At 42.9% G+C, this 16,699-nt stretch overlaps 1 protein-coding gene across 4 annotated transcripts in view; it reads right to left on the bottom strand.

Moving 5' to 3' along the window:
• Positions 1-16,699, bottom strand: part of PYGL (glycogen phosphorylase L) — a 53,595-nt gene that overhangs the window by 20,332 nt on the left and 16,564 nt on the right. For all 4 annotated transcript variants that reach the window (XM_037155707.2, XM_037155709.2, XM_037155710.2 and 1 more), the window contains exons 5-19: positions 15,143-15,274; positions 12,564-12,675; positions 12,053-12,135; positions 7,501-7,644; positions 7,185-7,277; positions 6,413-6,559; positions 5,924-6,087; positions 5,348-5,462; positions 4,682-4,783; positions 4,408-4,555; positions 4,251-4,309; positions 4,004-4,145; positions 2,442-2,649; positions 1,419-1,553; positions 910-976 (exon numbers count right to left, since the gene is read on the bottom strand). In XM_037155707.2, coding sequence (XP_037011602.2) covers positions 910-976; positions 1,419-1,553; positions 2,442-2,649; positions 4,004-4,145; positions 4,251-4,309; positions 4,408-4,555; positions 4,682-4,783; positions 5,348-5,462; positions 5,924-6,087; positions 6,413-6,559; positions 7,185-7,277; positions 7,501-7,644; positions 12,053-12,135; positions 12,564-12,675; positions 15,143-15,274 — 1,851 coding nt within the window. The remainder of the gene's footprint in view (positions 1-909; positions 977-1,418; positions 1,554-2,441; positions 2,650-4,003; positions 4,146-4,250; positions 4,310-4,407; positions 4,556-4,681; positions 4,784-5,347; positions 5,463-5,923; positions 6,088-6,412; positions 6,560-7,184; positions 7,278-7,500; positions 7,645-12,052; positions 12,136-12,563; positions 12,676-15,142; positions 15,275-16,699) is intronic.

Raw genomic sequence — 16,699 nt, 5'->3', positions numbered from 1 at the left:
AGATCATGAGCAGAACCATAGAAATGAAGATCACATGGAGGGTTAGCAACAGGGGAGTGGGAGGAGGAGAAGGTACAGAAAATAAGTAGCATAGATGGTAGGTAGAAAATAAATAGGGGGAGGGCAAGAATAGTAGGGGAAGTATAGAATCTAAAGAACTTGAGACACGTGGTCATAAACTAAAGGGGGGGGAACAATGGGGGAGGGGTGTGCAGGGTGGAGGGGAAGGAAGGGGGGGAATAGAACAACTGTAATGGCATAATCAATAAAATATATTAAAAAAATTAAAAAAGGGCAATTTCCTCTCTAAATAAATAAATAAATAAATAAATAATAAACTATGGCCCAGCATTAGAGTCATTTAAGCAGATTTTTAAAATACTGATGGTGATCCCACCTACTACTGGGTCAGAAGTTCTCCGAGGGTATCTGTACTTTAAAAAGCTACCTGGGTGGTTTTGATGTGCCCTAAACAGGCCCCTTGAGGGGAGGGAGGGGCCTCGACTCGGTCCATGCTGGGGTCTCAGTGCCCAGCACGGGGCCTGCCATGAAGAAGGCCCCGGCGCCTCTCTGTTGAATAAATGAGTGGGTAAGTGAGTCCTTGATTTGGCTTTATACCTTTAGTTTCCAGAACATGCCTGCCACATAGTGGGTATTCAATAAATACCAAATTATTTGTAATTTTTTTTACTTGTAATTTTTTTTACTTTAAAACATCTATAACTGTGACTGAAACGTCAAGTCCCAACTTCTGCCTGAATTTGGGGAAAGTCAAGTTTTGATCTGAACTGAGATAGTTGTCTCATTTCCATTTTTTTATTGGGCCTTGCTATTTAGATTTAATAAAAAAAAATTTTTAATTAACCATAGTAAACTGGTTTACTTTTTAAGTCTCAGCAAAGTACTTACCATGTAAAGCTGACTGACTTTTTCTTGACACTTGACATACGCTTCATAGTCTGCAAACACTTTAAACCTGTTTTTTGTGTGTGGAATTGGAAGGAAAAATTAAAATGGTGAAAAGCTTCAATAACAGATACATGTTAAGATTCCACTTAAAATTCTCCTTGGTTTAATGTCAGACATAGTCAGTTTACCAGACTCATATTTCTATTCTTAAGAATTTTACACAGCCCTCAGGCTTTCGGTGGTTCATCCTACAGGTAAGAATGTCACATACGGGTGCATCTGAAAGCTGTGTACACCAGTGGAAGGAGAAAAATAATACCAGATTTGTGGGTATTATTCTTAAAGCTTCCTAGCATTGCCAGTGGAGATTTAATTTTTCTTTTCAAGCCTAAGTTAGTTTATAAGATCATAGACCTATGCTAATCTATATGGTTGGGTTGTAGTTGGTTTAAGATGTCCTTGTTCCCTTTTCGTGGCCCAAATAACATCATCTTCTTGGGGGAACTCACCTGTCATGATAAAACAGCATGTTGATTAAGTCTTTGAAGAGGTCAGGCTGCTTGGGAGAATAGAAGCCATTGTCAATTTGATCAATGGCCAGCTTCAGCTCTGGAAGTGCCTCGTAATATTCTTTTGCTTTGTACCTGTGGGGTGAAGGTGTGATAAGAAGGTTCTGTTAGTGTTTGTGATTATCAACATACTTGACACCATCTTAGCTGTGAAAAATGCATTCAGAAATACTGGTGTTTATAGAAGTGATTATAAAGTTCAGTATGGGTATCAATATTTGACTACATCTTGACATTTTCCCACTTAAATCTGTTTTGTTCCTTGTAAATGAAGACCTTGACAGTAGATATACAATTCTACTCATAAAGCAATGTCTAATCTGGTAAAATACAATAATTAGATTCATTCTGAAGCAGACGTTATAGCTCCAAACAAACACTGTGTTAAATGAACCTTTTGGACACATAGATCCCCAAAATTGTTGCTACTGAGTTAAAATTTACCGTCCAGGTCAGGAACTATACTGGACGTCCTCCAAATTTTGTGATCTCTGTAGTTCCTTTAGGCAGCACTGTTTATTTCTTGTTGGAGTCCAGGGTAATAAACCTTTCCAGATATTAAGGGAAACAGTATTCCCGGGTGCTTCTACACATCCATACCTATTCTTTCCCATATTTTAGTCCATCTCTTTGCAATCCTAAAGGAACACTAGATGGTTTAAATTATAGGCAAAAACTTCGCTAAAAACTGGCCCATCTTCTGATCAAAATAAAGAATCGCAGGATGCAGAGAAGTGATTAGCTCATCAGACCAGCTTGGCAATGGCTGACAGAAAGAGCAACAACTCCATGCACCTGGGCCCAAGCTCCTGTTACTTTTACTTGCTGGGTTTCCTAAGATTAATCTGTGACCAGGCTGCTCCTCTGATTTTTGGGAGATGTCTGCTGCTACATTTCATGTGACTCAGCCTCAGCAGGACACCTGGGTGGACAGGTGTCCTCCTGGGCGAGCTGTTCTCTCACCCTTTCTTGTCCAAAGCAGTCACATCATCCACTCTCATGCCAAAGATGAACAGGTTCTCTTCCCCAGCTTCCTCTGCCATTTCCACGTTGGCCCCATCCATGGTCCCGATGGTCAGAGCCCCATTCAGCATGAACTTCATATTGCCTGTCCCTGAGGCTTCAGTGCCTGCAGTGGAAATCTGCTCCGACAGGTCTGTGGCTGGAATGACTGCAAGCAAGGCAGGCATGTTAAATAAGTGACTGTCTCTCTAGATCAGCTTGTATTGTATTCACGAATGTATTTAGCTGGCTTGTTTTGATCACTAAAGTAGTACATGGCATCCATGTAAACGTTCAAATGGTGAAGGACAGATCTCACTCTTCCCCTTGACTCACGCAACCATTTGTATCCATTTTTGAGGTGCTGTCTGGGTGGTTATGGCCACAGTGCTAAATAACTATATGCTTATACTACTCTCTCTTGGTCTTAACTTCGAAGAAGATATTTTGACTCTGCTATATAAGTTGCCACATTTCTCTTCTCCCTTCCGATTTTTGTTATGGCTTTATTTATATTCTTCTTTATAACTTTAAACAATATATTGAAACTGCTTTTTCTTGATTCTCAAAATTCAGTCTCTCCTGACCCTGCTTTTGCAAGCTGAACAAATTGGATTATCTGCGGTCCTTCCATTTCCCCGCAGGGAAATAAACCACGTCTGACTGAGGTGTGTCTGAGGACGGATGCCAAGCCTCTGACCTCTCAGTCTGATTTACACATAAATTAGTGCTCCCGGCCCTCTGACTACAGGCTTATTTGTGGGTTAGGTATGTCTTCATTTGGATCTGTAGGAACCTGGCTCTTTTTCCTCCATGCAGACAGTTCTTAAACAGTATTATCGGAGGACCCATGAACACCTCAGAAAGAGAAAGATCCCTTTTTAATTTGGGAAATGGGTGAATACACGGTTGGCATTTGAACGTGGATGGTGCTTTGTGGGCATGTGATGCAAATAAGCAAAGGTCCTAGTTGCAGAGAAAGGGATGTTGGCTTCTTGCCAGTCTGGCTGTCCCCACGTGGGAACTCAATGCTTGATCTCAAACTGCCCATTTGAGGCACATCTGAGCCTCGTGCTCTGGCAGCCTGACGTGTGTCCTCATTCCCTGTCGCCACATGAACAAACAGAGTGACCAGAGGACTATCTGAGGGCCGGGGAAGTGGTGTTCTATTGCAGACTGGGGCTGGGACCCGAAGACCTTTCCTTTCTTTTGTAGAGCAGCCCACACTTTACCGAAGCTTCATGGCCACCTCCTCCAGCCCCCAGCTCTAACTAGGTGGGAGGAAAGTGCACTCCAATGTGTGCTGTGATATATATAGTGTGGTGTTGACTCTGGGGACAGCAATTTCATTGTTAGTTGGGTCACCTTAAAAGCTCTTAGCTGAGGCTCTTATTCTGCCCAAGAGTGACACCCACTATCCCAAGTGACTGGCCGCCTGGGCTCGGCTGCCCCATTTTTCTGTACCTTGTAACCCTTCCCTAGGGTCTGCCCTGGACTCACATGGTTTGCAATGAGGGCACTACCTTTTTCAGCAAGAGACACTCTGTAGTTCTCCAGGAAGATGACTTTCAACTTGTTTCCAATAATGGGGTCGTTGTTCACCACATCTGCCACGGAAGTGATCAGCTTTATGATCAGTTTGGCCATGTGATATCCTGGGGCAGCCTTGGGGAAGAAGGTCAAACAGGCTGACATACTGCAACCATGAGGAAGTGGAGAAATGGCAAGAGATTACAGCCCCCACATCCCCAATGAACAGAACTGACTTACTTTGCCTCCAATTATAACTGTTCTGGGCACGAATAACTTCTTAGGGTCTTTCTTGATGCCTGAAAAAGATGGAGAAGTGGATGGAACCCAGGAAGGAGAGCGGCACCCAGGGCTGCTCCACCTCCAGGGGCAGCCGGTGGCTCCAGGGCCGACTCACGGTTGTACATCGTGATCACGTGCAGGCAGTTCAAGAGCTGCCGCTTGTATTCGTGGATCCTCTTCACCTGCACGTCAAACATGGAGGAAGGGTTGATCTTCACTTTGTACTCCTTCTCCAGGAACTGAGAAAACTTCAGCTTGTTCTCCTGTTGAGACAGTGCACAGTGCCTGAGTCCTTCTGACTGAGAAGCATCACGTGGTCTCTTGTTAAAATCTGCCGCATAAACCCTCTAAGCTGGTATCGGGGAAAGAGCCCCTGCCAGAAGCCTCACCTGCTTCACATTGGAAATTTCCCGGAGAAAGACGTCATCACCCAGGAAGTTGTGCAGCTTCCTCAGCTGGCTCAAGTCTTTCACGTAGTCTTCCCCAATTTTCTTTCAGTTTAAAGAAGAGGCGACTTTAGTCATGAATGGCAATCAAGCCCAAACAAGCAGTTTGCCACTGTGCTGAGTGCTCACACTCACTCACACCAGGATGGCTCACCTACCACACAACACACAGAACGGCCTCACTCACAGAAGAGGCCAGGCATGCTGTGTGGGAAGACCACTTTGCTGGTGTCTTAAACATAGTTGCAATGGCAGCAAATGTCAAAGACAGAAAATCTACCTAAAGAGGGTGACAAAGAACCCAGGTTCTACCAGTTATTTATATGACCTTCGTTATCCTCTTTGCTAAATAGGGTTATCATCTTCCACCTGTGTGCCAGATGAATACTGTTAGCCGGGACCAGGTACATAATTTGTGGGGGCCCTCGTTCAAAAATTAAGAATTTCAAGATGACTGCAGCAGAGAATTAAATCAAGCCCAGAGCTTCATGGGACTGCACGCATCACGGGCTGATGAAGCCGGCCCTGCTACAGACGGGTTCTGCAAACTGCACTCATGCCTCTGGCATTCCCGTCAGACCTCCCTGCCTCTCCGCACTTCCCAGTTACCTCTGCTATTAACTCTGCAAGCCCCGGGTTGCAGAGTAGGAGCCAGCGCCTTGGAGTGATCCCATTGGTTTTATTTTGAAACTTATGTGGTTCTAGCTCACTGAAGTCCTTGAATCTGGAGACAGAAAAGACATCACTGAATCTGGCTGAAACAGAAGGTTCCTGCATGCAGGGTGAAGTTCACAGTTGTATTCAACAAGCCAAGCGAAGGCTTAGAAAGATTAAATAAAGGAGGAGGGAGGAAATGGCTGTCAATCTAAATAGAAATCCATGTGCAATTCAAAATAGTTAACAAGAAAAGCCCCAAATCCCATCACCTCCATATGATTTCTCAGCACTTATATATAAACCAAACTTTCAGCAGAACACTTTTTTTTTTTTTTGGTTTGGCTGCTAAGCCTAGAACTAGGATTATCTAGACAGAAAGGCCTTTATTCCTCTTCTTTAAGAGAAGGGACTTTATATAGAAAAAATACTTTACAACATTCTGACGGGGTCTCTCCTCATCTCCCAAGCGACCCTGAATGTACTAGCACTGACAACGGCGGACCCACTGCCGTCGGAATGGGAGCTCACACTTGGGTCTTCACGATGTCCGAGTGGATTTTAGCCACGCCATTGACAGCATGGGAGCCCACAATGCAGAGATGGGCCATGTTGATCCTTTTGCCTCCTTCCTCTTCTATCAGAGACATCCTTCTCAGGCGGTCAACGTCCTTAGGAAACAAGGCTGCAATTTTCTAGCCAAAGGAAGAGAAAGTCCACACTGTTCACTCAGGTTTAAAGCAACATGGAGATTCTGTTGTTCACTTCCCAAGCCGAGTCCCTGATGGAGTGAATATGAACTTCACTCCCATGGAGCGGGGCCAGTGAGCCTGAGGGAGATGCCACTCCTCTGTTCAGCATTTTCAAAAAGATGTCTCTACCTGGGTCCCACCCACACTTGGATACTTTTCATGTACCAACGACCAAAAGATGTTTAGGTCTCAAGTCTGGTAAGAGGTAACACGGTAGCCACCCCACATCTCAAGACATCGTTCTTATGAAACACTCAAAATGACTTACATCTAAATGGTTCTGATTTATCTCATAAATGATTTCCAAGTGTCGAGGAAGCAGCTTCTCCACCAGCTGTACAGGCCAGCGCTCCAGGGCTTCTGGGAGCACCGTGTGGTTGGTGTACGCAAAGGTCTTCTGGGTGATGTCCCACGCCTGAGGGAGAGGAAGGGCTGCTTTGCTTCACACACCCCACCCCCCGGGGCCAGACACTGCCTCAGCTCCTGCCTGTTCACAGCGGACAGCGCATTTGCAGGAGGAGAATTCTGTTTGTATGTAGTGAGACACAGGACTCCACTAGGTTCCTAAATGGTCCAGAGACTAGGAAATATGACTGATAAAACTTCAGACAGCGTGCTGGTAAATTTTCTCTACTATTCTAATATATCTTTTATTTATTAAATAGATAAAATTTGAGGAATAAAAACTTAAGGAGTACTGTGAGATGGCACAAAATGTGTTTAAAATACTGACTTCCAAAGCAATGGAACACTTTCGATCAGCTGTATCCTGAGGTTAGAGACTTAATTTAGAATCCCTTTAGACAAAAAAAAAAAAAAGATAAGTCCCATTAGAAGTGTATTTATTTATTTCTTAGTCTGACTCACTGTAAAGCAGTGAAGAGAGAGAAATGTCAGCCACGAGGGCAAAGTTTACCTCTAACTGCTAAAGTTAGCAACAATAACTTATTTTAAACAACCACAAAAGGAGCTTTTGGCAAACTCCCCCAACCACAGACATCCTCGTTAATTGAAGGAAAAAGGGACCAAACTATTCAGACCTTGGGCCAGGGCAATTTTTCAATATCCACAAAAATCCTCATCAGCTCAGGAATGGCGAGAGCAGGGTGAGTGTCGTTCAGCTGGATGGCAACCTGCGGGAGGAAAAGACAACGAGGTGAAGGTGACTGGTGGCCCAGCTCTGGCTTCCTTGACCTCGTACATGCTGGGCGAAGACCAAACCAAATGCCCCCTTCCGCTGAACGCTTCAGTACATTGTACCTCCTCCAGTCTTTTAGCACCAAGTAGAGGAGTCAATGTGACAGGAAGTCCTCGTCCCCTCAGCTGCCCTACCTGCACTCACGGGCGAATACTTGCCTGATCTGGAAAGGCATCGAATGCGGTTATGGCACTGTCCGTGGAGCCAAACTTGGAGGCTTTGAAACGTCGGATGACATCTTGCAAGGTGGCAGCCACCACAAAGTACTCCTGCTTCAGTCTTAGCTCCTTCCCTTCAAAAAACTTCAAGCCAGAGAGACTGAGTGAGCAGCTCATACTGTTACGCGTGGCCAAAACTTGGTGTCTGCCCAGAAAACTTGAAGGTGAAAGCCCCCTGGACATCCAGGGGAAGACGGCAGGCTGGACACCAGGCATTACTGGCCTTTGCTCTTTCCTGAAACTCCATTTAAATGACAGTAACAGGATATTAAAAGGGCACACTGATAAAGAATCAAGGGGATGGGAGAGAGGACAACGGCAACAACGTTTTAGAAGCTGAAACAAAAGGTGAGTGATAACTGGGCCAGAAGAGGCAGGAAAGCACCATCCTGCCTTCCTACTGGAAAAGAGCCAAAAAGCAACTCGATTTACACATCAAAGTCCCCAAAGGCTCAGGATATGACAGCACGGGGTCACCTGAGGAAGGAGGGGTGAAGGTGGGGCATGGGTTGGTGGAGAGCCCATCTAGGAAGCGGTAGACTCAGACCCCATCCCAGTTCCCGCAGTGGGGCCATTTCCTTGCCCATCAGAAGCAGAAGCTGTTGGTGTTTCTGTGGAGATGGTAAAACAGGGTCTCTGGCCTGGAGGGCAGCAGGTGCGGGGGAGGGTGGGGTACCACCCCATAATGAAAATGGGAGGGAGGGGATTAAGTGAAAGTTTATGCACTGAATGTGGAGACTGCCAGTCTTCTTTTCCCGACCAGGTATCAGAACACAGGCGGTCAATATTATTCTACTTGGAAAGAAGCTGCAGGTCTTCTCTAGAGACTCTGGGCTGCCAAGAGGGAGACCTGGAGACACACTGACACGAGGCGCTCCCCAGGAAATGGCCCCACCAGGTCACGGTGGGGTGACGCCCAGACAGAAATCCCACCCACGGACACAGAGCTACCCCAAAGCTTGAGGACGGCCCTCCCTTAACCTTCAGTTGGCAGCTAAGAATCACTAGACATCTAAGAAAACATTGTAAAAGAAAGATGGAGGTTAGAATAGTCAACAAACAAAAGCCAACCTAAAGGGCACAGAGATTAGGAAAAAAGAATATTATAAGAATACTACCAATATCTTCGGATAGATAAGAAAAGATAGTGTATTCAAGAAATAAGATTAAGATGCTTTAAGAAAATATCTAGAGAAAAAAAGATTCCTTGGAAGTGAAAACACGATAGCACAAATGAAAAACCCAACAGAAGGGGTTGGGAGAGAGAGTTGTGACTGCCCAGAAAGCGGAGCAAGAAGACAGAGAAAGGATAAACACGAGAAAAAGGTAAGAAAACTAAAGGATTAGTTCTGTAGTGCTGTGTCCCCAGACTAAAAGGATACCCAGGCCCCACAGGTGAAAACAGGTTCGCACCAAACCATCCTGTCCCCAAATCTGGTACACTTGGGACTAGCTGGCTGGGAAAAGGAGAGGAGAGGTTGACAGTGGGAGCTGTGGGGGTGGGAGGCACAGTAGGAAGAGGGAGAGACTAGAAGCTTTCAAAGGGAAAAAGCAGGATTCAAACAAAAGATCAAGAGAATCAGAATTGCGTCAACTGTAATTTAAAAGTTAAAAAAAATTTCTTTTAAACTAAGAATTGCATCGTACTTCTTAGTAATACTGAAAACTGAAAGAACATGAACAAAAAAATCTGAGTGTTCTACATCCAGGCAAACTACTAATGTGAGGATAGAATAAGATATTTTCCAATATGCAAAGCCTCAAAAAGACTGACCTTATATACATCCTTTCCCAGGACACCTCTTGGAGCAGGCATACTAGCAAAACAAGGTAGTAAACAAAGAAACAAACAAACAAAAAGACATGAAGACAAATGATCCCAGAACTTCAAGGAGCACAGGGGTCCACAGCCAAACAGGGAGAGAAGATCACGAGATGACAGGGGAGCAGTCGCCCAGCAGAGATCCGAAAGGGGCTTTTCAAAAACACCACGTTAACAGCATACCGAACGTGTTTGAATGCAGTAAGAGAAAATTTCTACGGCGAGATAGAATGAAGGATAAATTTGGGGAAAGTGCTCAAAACCAAAGCAAACAAAACAATAATTAACCCCAGGAAAAACAAAAGATTTTCAAGGAAACATAATCATTTCATGAGGACACAACACATGCACAGGTCGCACCCAGAAGCACTTGGCCGGTCATTATACTGTGAACACTGATGAAGGCGCCAGTGAAAATTCTACATCATCAGGATGAGAAAATGCAGGCAGGACACACGCGTGTGTGTACTGAGGGTGGGAGTGCGTGTGAGGGAGTGAGCATATTCTCGTCTTCTGTGGTGGGGAGTCAATGCACAGTTGTAAAAACAGGCCAACCAAGAAGAAACAACAGCACATTATTAGAAATATGGAGGTAAGAATTCAGAAAATCAATTAAAAGCTAGGGACTATAGTTGCTTCTGGGAAGTGGGAAGTGGACTGTTTCTCTTCAAACTGTGTGCATGTATAAGTTTGACAAAAATTTAAAAACCAAAATAAAAATTGAAAGTCATTAATAGGAAACTGGATTGATATCACCAATGAGATTTTATAGGTGAAATTTGGAATTTATTTTATTTTATTTTCCTTACGGTACTCTTTCATATTGCTTACATTTTTTTTCCTAATGGCATGTATCATGGTGAAAATTATAATGAAATCATTACTCTTAAAAACAAGCACTACAAATCCGTCCAAAATTAATGAGACATTTATTGAGTTAGGGAATTTTTAATGTCCTAGAAATAAAACAATTCAACATAATTGCTGACATCAAGAAGTTCAAACTAGTGAGGAGAGAGAGAGGTGTAAATAAGGCTTTAAATAAAATGTGATAATTAAAAAAATTGTTATACTTTAGTATATACACAGTACTTTGGGAAACTGGGCACTCAGGTATTTTTTATCTGAGCCCTGAAAGGTGAATAGGAATCTGTCGGAGGAGCACAGAGGCCAGAGTGCTTGCTCCTCTGCAGGCAGAGAAGCCCACAGGCATCCATCCGGTGAGAAAGAATAGACAGGGCAAGCTGTTCTGCACGCCTGGGAACTCACTGCCACTGGGAGATCGTGGCAGGTGCATCAGAGAACTCACAACTGCATTAGTGAAGAACTTAGAGAACACATCTGAAATTTTGCACTTCTCTTATAGGTGATCAGAAGCATTTAAAGAGCTTTAAGCAAGACAAAAATATCTAACTCATTGTAGAGGGAGGACAGATTCTTGGAAGAATACTGTCTGGGCTAGATGGCCAAGGTGGGGAGAAAGAATGAGCTTATTCTTGTAATTACGGTACAAAAATGATTTATTAACTTTTAATTAAAAACAAGCATAACCTCGAGAGCTAGCTTTTACTCAATGAATTTAGTCCAATTTGTACCTCATGTTAACTTAGTATATGCTGTCAATTGCTGTAGATGATTATTTCCAAGTAAACTTAGGTTTGGTCCTTACTGAAGACAGAAGGATGAAGTTCAAGCCCCTTCAAGTTGAACAATCCCACAGACTGGATTTGACTAGGCAGTATGGCCCCAGACTTAGAAGGATTCTTACTTCAATTGACAATGAAATAGATCAACTTTTTGCTTTTAGGTGAGAGATTTCTCTGAAAGGTACTGAAGTCACAATATTTCTTCCAAAGAAAAAATAACATATACCACTAAGTTCTTGAAGATGAGGCAGCAAACTTACTCCCTAGAGACAGTGCTTTAAACAGCAAGTGAACATCTGGCCTACAGATCATTTATGTCCTTGTCCTCAAATCTTTGTTTTGTGCCATCTTTGTAGATCAGAGACCTAATTTGGTTGCTTCTGAGATTATCTTTAAAAAAAATATCATCATAGCTTCAAGAAAATGATTTGACTCACATGGAAGTAAGAACTAAGTATATTTAAACCAAATAAAAATCCATAGCAGTCATCTAAGATCCAATTCCAAGTGTTTTTTTTTTTAAAGCTAAGCTGTTCTTAGTATATAGAAATAATCACCCATAAGATGAAGTTTAAAGAGATGAGTAAGTGGCCTAAGAAATAAGTATTTGCTCCTGGGTCAGCTCCGAAGTCCATGACCCTACCTCACCTGGGGCCAGAGGCTGGAAGAGCCCTGTCACAGACGGGAAGAGGCCAGGCAGGAAACCTCCAGGAGAAGTGTGGATGGAATTTCTTTAACTCATCTCTTATACCCAGGTTTGTTTTGAAACACACATACAGAACTGCCCAATTAGTCATGGGTCACTAACCAAGGGCAAAATACCAATTCTGATTTCATGAATTGCACAAATTTGGTTTCCTTACTTGGGTGGGAGGAGAAATCTAGACAATTCAGGAAGAGATATGGAGATTATTTTGCACTGAAGAAACAAAATATTAAAGCGGTATTTTATAGAACTAATGAACAGGTGCTTCTAAAATAAGCTGCTTCTATTTCCACTGAGAAAGCAAGCTTGATTACTCACATTATCATTGGGATAGAGGACCCGGGAGATGTTTTCAGCCAGGTTTCGGTCCAGCACGGCCTGAATGTAGTCTCCAATGTTAACTGAGGGGAACGTTAGAAAAACGAATAAATAGACAAGCCAGCCACTCTCATCAAAGTCCCTTGATCTCACCTGTTGCTTGCTGTGTACCATGTGGGATCCCAACAATTCCTAAAAATCCAAAAGGGTTTCTGCAAACCTTTATGCTGTGATTCATATGAGACTCTAAGAAGGCTAGACTGAATGAAGTCATTGCTTTAACAATGTCCTCCACACAGCTGCTTAGTCCCTGAAGAGTTCAGATCAGAAGCTCAAGGCTTTTTTCCTCAAGTTCAATTCGGTTCTAACTAGCCATCAGAAAGCAACCATTATGTCCTAGTCCCCAAGATCCTTGTTCTATGCCATCTTCTAGAGCAGGGCGCTAACTCAGTCCTCGGATCAGGAAGATTAAGCTCACATGCAGGCAAACAAGAGCCCATGCTGTACTCACAGTCTTGGAGGTTAAAGTCATTGGGGGCCCGAGCAGACCAGAGGCGCATGGTGTTGACGGTGTTGTTCATGTACCCGGGCACTGGGGTATCATATGGCAGGGCCAGGACCACCTGTTGGATTGAATTGAAGCAGCTGCTCACTGTTTCCAGAAGGTGATGACAGGTCAGATAATAGGCTGGGAGACAGCTACTGGGATTCTGTTGCTGGCTCTATCACCAACTGGAATTGTGCACGGCCTTAACCAAACCAAGGGTCCTGGGGCTGGGCTCGGGGGGGTGGGCTTGGCATGGTATTAGGGGCCATTGTGGATCCTCCCCGCACTGGAACAATCTGGAAAGCTTGAACCATCCAGACGGATGGTTTTCTGTATCTTTCCATGTTGCCTTCTCTCTGTTTTTCTTGCCTTGATCTGGATGCAGATCTTTTTATTTTCAGATCAAGCCACTACTCTAAGAATGATAAAATGTGGTGTACAAACAAAGTGACAAATGTGAATCTGTTCCTATTAAAAATAGTAATCAGGATAAGTTTTAGTGTAGGTTATTTAATAATCTGATTTCAAAAATGGTAAAAATCAATGGAACAGGAAATTTATGAAGATAGATTACACACGATGTTTAAAATGCTATGCTAGATTTTTCCCAATTGCACAGAGAGGAGTTACTTTAGTGATCTGACAAATCAGCTGATAATTAGCTGAGATGGGCCTAGGAAGTCAGCTTTGGAAAATCTAGCTCCATCTCAGTGACAGTCATTGAAATAGAGATGAACAGAAAGAGGAACTGTGTTTCATGTGAATTTAAAATTTATGTGGGGAAAGACTCATTTCTATTTTCTGCCTTATCAGAGTCAAACTCTAAGGAAGATGAATGACATTAATTGAATCGCCTGCACTTCTCACTCTCTATGCAGTCTGCTTCCCAGAGGACCTGAACCGACACAGAATGACATTAACTGCTCAGTTTATTGGCAGCTGTCCACAGCTGCGTGACCTCATGCTGCCTGACCCTACCGGCCACAAATCTAAGGCTAATCAGGGATGGCCTGCATAGATCCAGAGTTTTGTGCTGCTTGGGTCACTCACCTTATATTACATTGGCCCCATACCCTTGCATTTGTGGGCACAGAAAACTCACTCTCCCTAATTGAATTTCTGGATATATTACGAAAATGTCTAGAGGTACTTGGCAAACACAAAGCAGTTCCATAGTGGGACCTACAGCACCAACAGAATGCTTCCAGCACTGAGTGTGTAGAACTGCACACGTTGAAGCGGATCAGAAGTCCCTGGAAGTTTTAGACACCAAATCCACGCCAAATACTTGCTAGTTTAATACCAAATACATGTATGAATTCTTTGGACATAATAACAATTGATTTGTTTGCAGCTCTCCTGAGGTACATATTTGTAACCAAGTACAACTCAGATTATTGTCTGTTTAACTAAAAAAGAGAGACTACCTTGAAATCACAGTGTTACTTTATTCCTTTTATCATTAGACTATGACCTATTTTTAGCTTCTAATCTGTTATTTCATAAGCTGAATAAATTCAAGTTTAGCTAGGAAAACTCTTTTTTAAAAAGATTTATTTTTCTGAACGGTGAGTAGCTCTCCCTGAATTAGCGGAACAGACTGTCAGTTAAAAAGCCAGCCACAACACGGCTCTGGGTGCTTCTAGGACACAAAATGAAACATTATTCATGGAGGGTAATCTACAAACCCGCGGAACTTAGTGTTACAATGCCGAGTGTCATCTCCCATTTTGTTATGTGAGAACAACATTAATGGCTGTTTACCATTTTCTTTAAGCTTTTAAAGAACAACCAGTGAAGCATCTTTTCCAGCCTGAGGCCATCTCTATTAAACAAACATCTCAGGTGGAGGCTCCTGACTGGACGGCGCAGCCCAGCAGTTAATAAAGGTTATTTATCAGGAAGTATGAAGACAGCAAAGCATAAACCATCACTGAGGTGCTGAAAACAGAACGGTTCGGTGGCAGGGTAACACTCCGATCTGGTGGCCATGAAGCAAGGACACTTGCTTGACACCAGCATCTTTCTGTAAGAGTGATTTGGCACAAGATAACAGAGTACATTTAGCAATATTTTGCATTATTTTTGACTTTGCAATGAACAGGAACTTTGGTAATTCTTCAAATAATTACTTCAGTTTAAAAATACCCCAGAGAAGTTATAAGTAAATAAATGTACATGTGGAATTGGGGTGAAGAAGGACATTTAAAATTATTCAATCTTGGTATCAACAACTTTTTGTAAAATGGAGAGCTAAACATACTGGGATCGTAGAATTGATTAATTTTTGGTAAAGCTGACTGCAAAATGACCCTGGTGAATCTCCTGACCTTGAGTAAGTCACTTATCTCGTGGCCTCCCTTCCCTTATCTCCAAAATGACTGGACTGCACTAAGAGGAGTAATAAATTTATTTATAAAAATGTGCTTTATTAGTCAATGCACGACATACTGCGCTCAGTATCGTCAACACATTATACTCTGTGCTGCACACTCACTGTGCGGTACCGTGCAATGTGCTCAGCACGGGGATGCTCTGAATACCTGGGTGTCGATCCACTTGGTCCCAGCCTCGCTGTGCTCTACTCTTCCATAGAAGTGCACAGGCAGCATGAACTCGGGGCGGGCCTTCTCCCACGGGTTTCCATACCTGAGCCAATCATCTGCTTCTTCTACCTGCAAAAAGGATATGGCTTAGAATGTGTTTTTCAGGAGAGGGGGACCTCGCCATTTCCATGACATCAAATTAAAAATATCTTTAACGGAATCAACTGGAGAATACTGTTTTGGCTCTGAGTAGTGAGCTGGTTATCAATCTCAATTCATGGTAGTTACTGTCGCACAGCCTAAACCAACAAACAACAATATTTGGTAGTATTGCTCTAAATGTTTTATATGTATTATTGCAGTTAATCTTCACAGGAAACTATGATTCCTTTCTTCAACATGAGAAAACTGTAACTTGCTCAAAGTTGCACAAATAGAAATGGTACAGCTACAATTTGACTTTAGGTCCGTGTTCTAGAGCCTGTGTCTTAACATTGATGAAGACGATTGTCCAGCTTGCGCAAGAGACAGAGGCCCCCAGGGGTGACGACAGTTGCACCCCTGGGCCTGATGCGTCCTACATGATGGTTTCAGTCAAGATTCTGGTGCCCACGATGCACAGAATCAGTTTAGAAAACACTGTTCACAGAAAGTTCCTTTAACGGAGCTGATTTTAGCACAGGTATAGAAGACATTTTGTTGTCTTTGTTTAATTTAATCCCCATAGAGTTTTGATCTAATATTTTTTGTTTTTAAGTATTTTATTGATTATGCTAGTGCAGTTTTTCCAATTTTTCCCCCTTTATCCCCCCTCCACCCCGCACCCCAACCCTCCAGCATCCCCTTCCCCTTAGTTTATGTCCATGGGTTGTACATATTGCTTTGAGTCCTCTGTCTACTATACCATTTTTTATCTCTCACCCTCTATTTTATGCCTACTAATTATGTTTCTTCTTCCCTGTACCTCCCCTCGCCCATTCCGCCTTTGCCCGTCTCCATTGAAATCTTTCCCTGTGATGTCTACTTTTCTGATTCTGTTCTTGTTCTGGCTGTTTGCTTAGTTTTTGTTTTCACTGTTTTTCTTTTCTTTTAGGTCCATTTGTTGATAGTTGTGAGTTTATTGTCATTTTCCTGTTCGTATTACATATATTTAAAAAAATGGAATGGTGTTCTGACAAGAAGGAATTAGTAAGGTTTTTTAGTACCAAGCATCCTCGTCAATGAGATTCGAATGTGGTTGTTCACTTGGCTTTAGTTGAAGGAGATATCTTGTAATGAGCTAGGACACAGTGGCTGGGGGCCTCATGATTACCTAACTATGGCTCAGTGCTAGCCCTGGGCACAGTGTGGGGAGAGAAGCGAACACAGCTAATGTTTTTTGACATGAAATACAATATTTATGTCAACAGCCAGATAAGCAAATACACATTCATTTATTCAAACACTGATCACGACTTCATATCGAGAGCCAGTAAAGCCACCCATCAATATCGACTACCAGCACAATGATGAATGCAAGGCAGACCCACAGAAACAACATCCTCTGTAGAAGAT

This window comes from Artibeus jamaicensis, unplaced genomic scaffold, assembly GCF_021234435.1.
Source record: "Artibeus jamaicensis isolate MK-2021 breed Jamaican fruit bat unplaced genomic scaffold, CSHL_Jam_final contig_548, whole genome shotgun sequence".
In the NCBI taxonomy this organism is placed as follows: Eukaryota; Metazoa; Chordata; class Mammalia; order Chiroptera; family Phyllostomidae; genus Artibeus; species Artibeus jamaicensis.
Note: the sequence above shows the minus strand (reverse complement) of the source record. Positions and strands in the feature narration are given on the sequence as shown.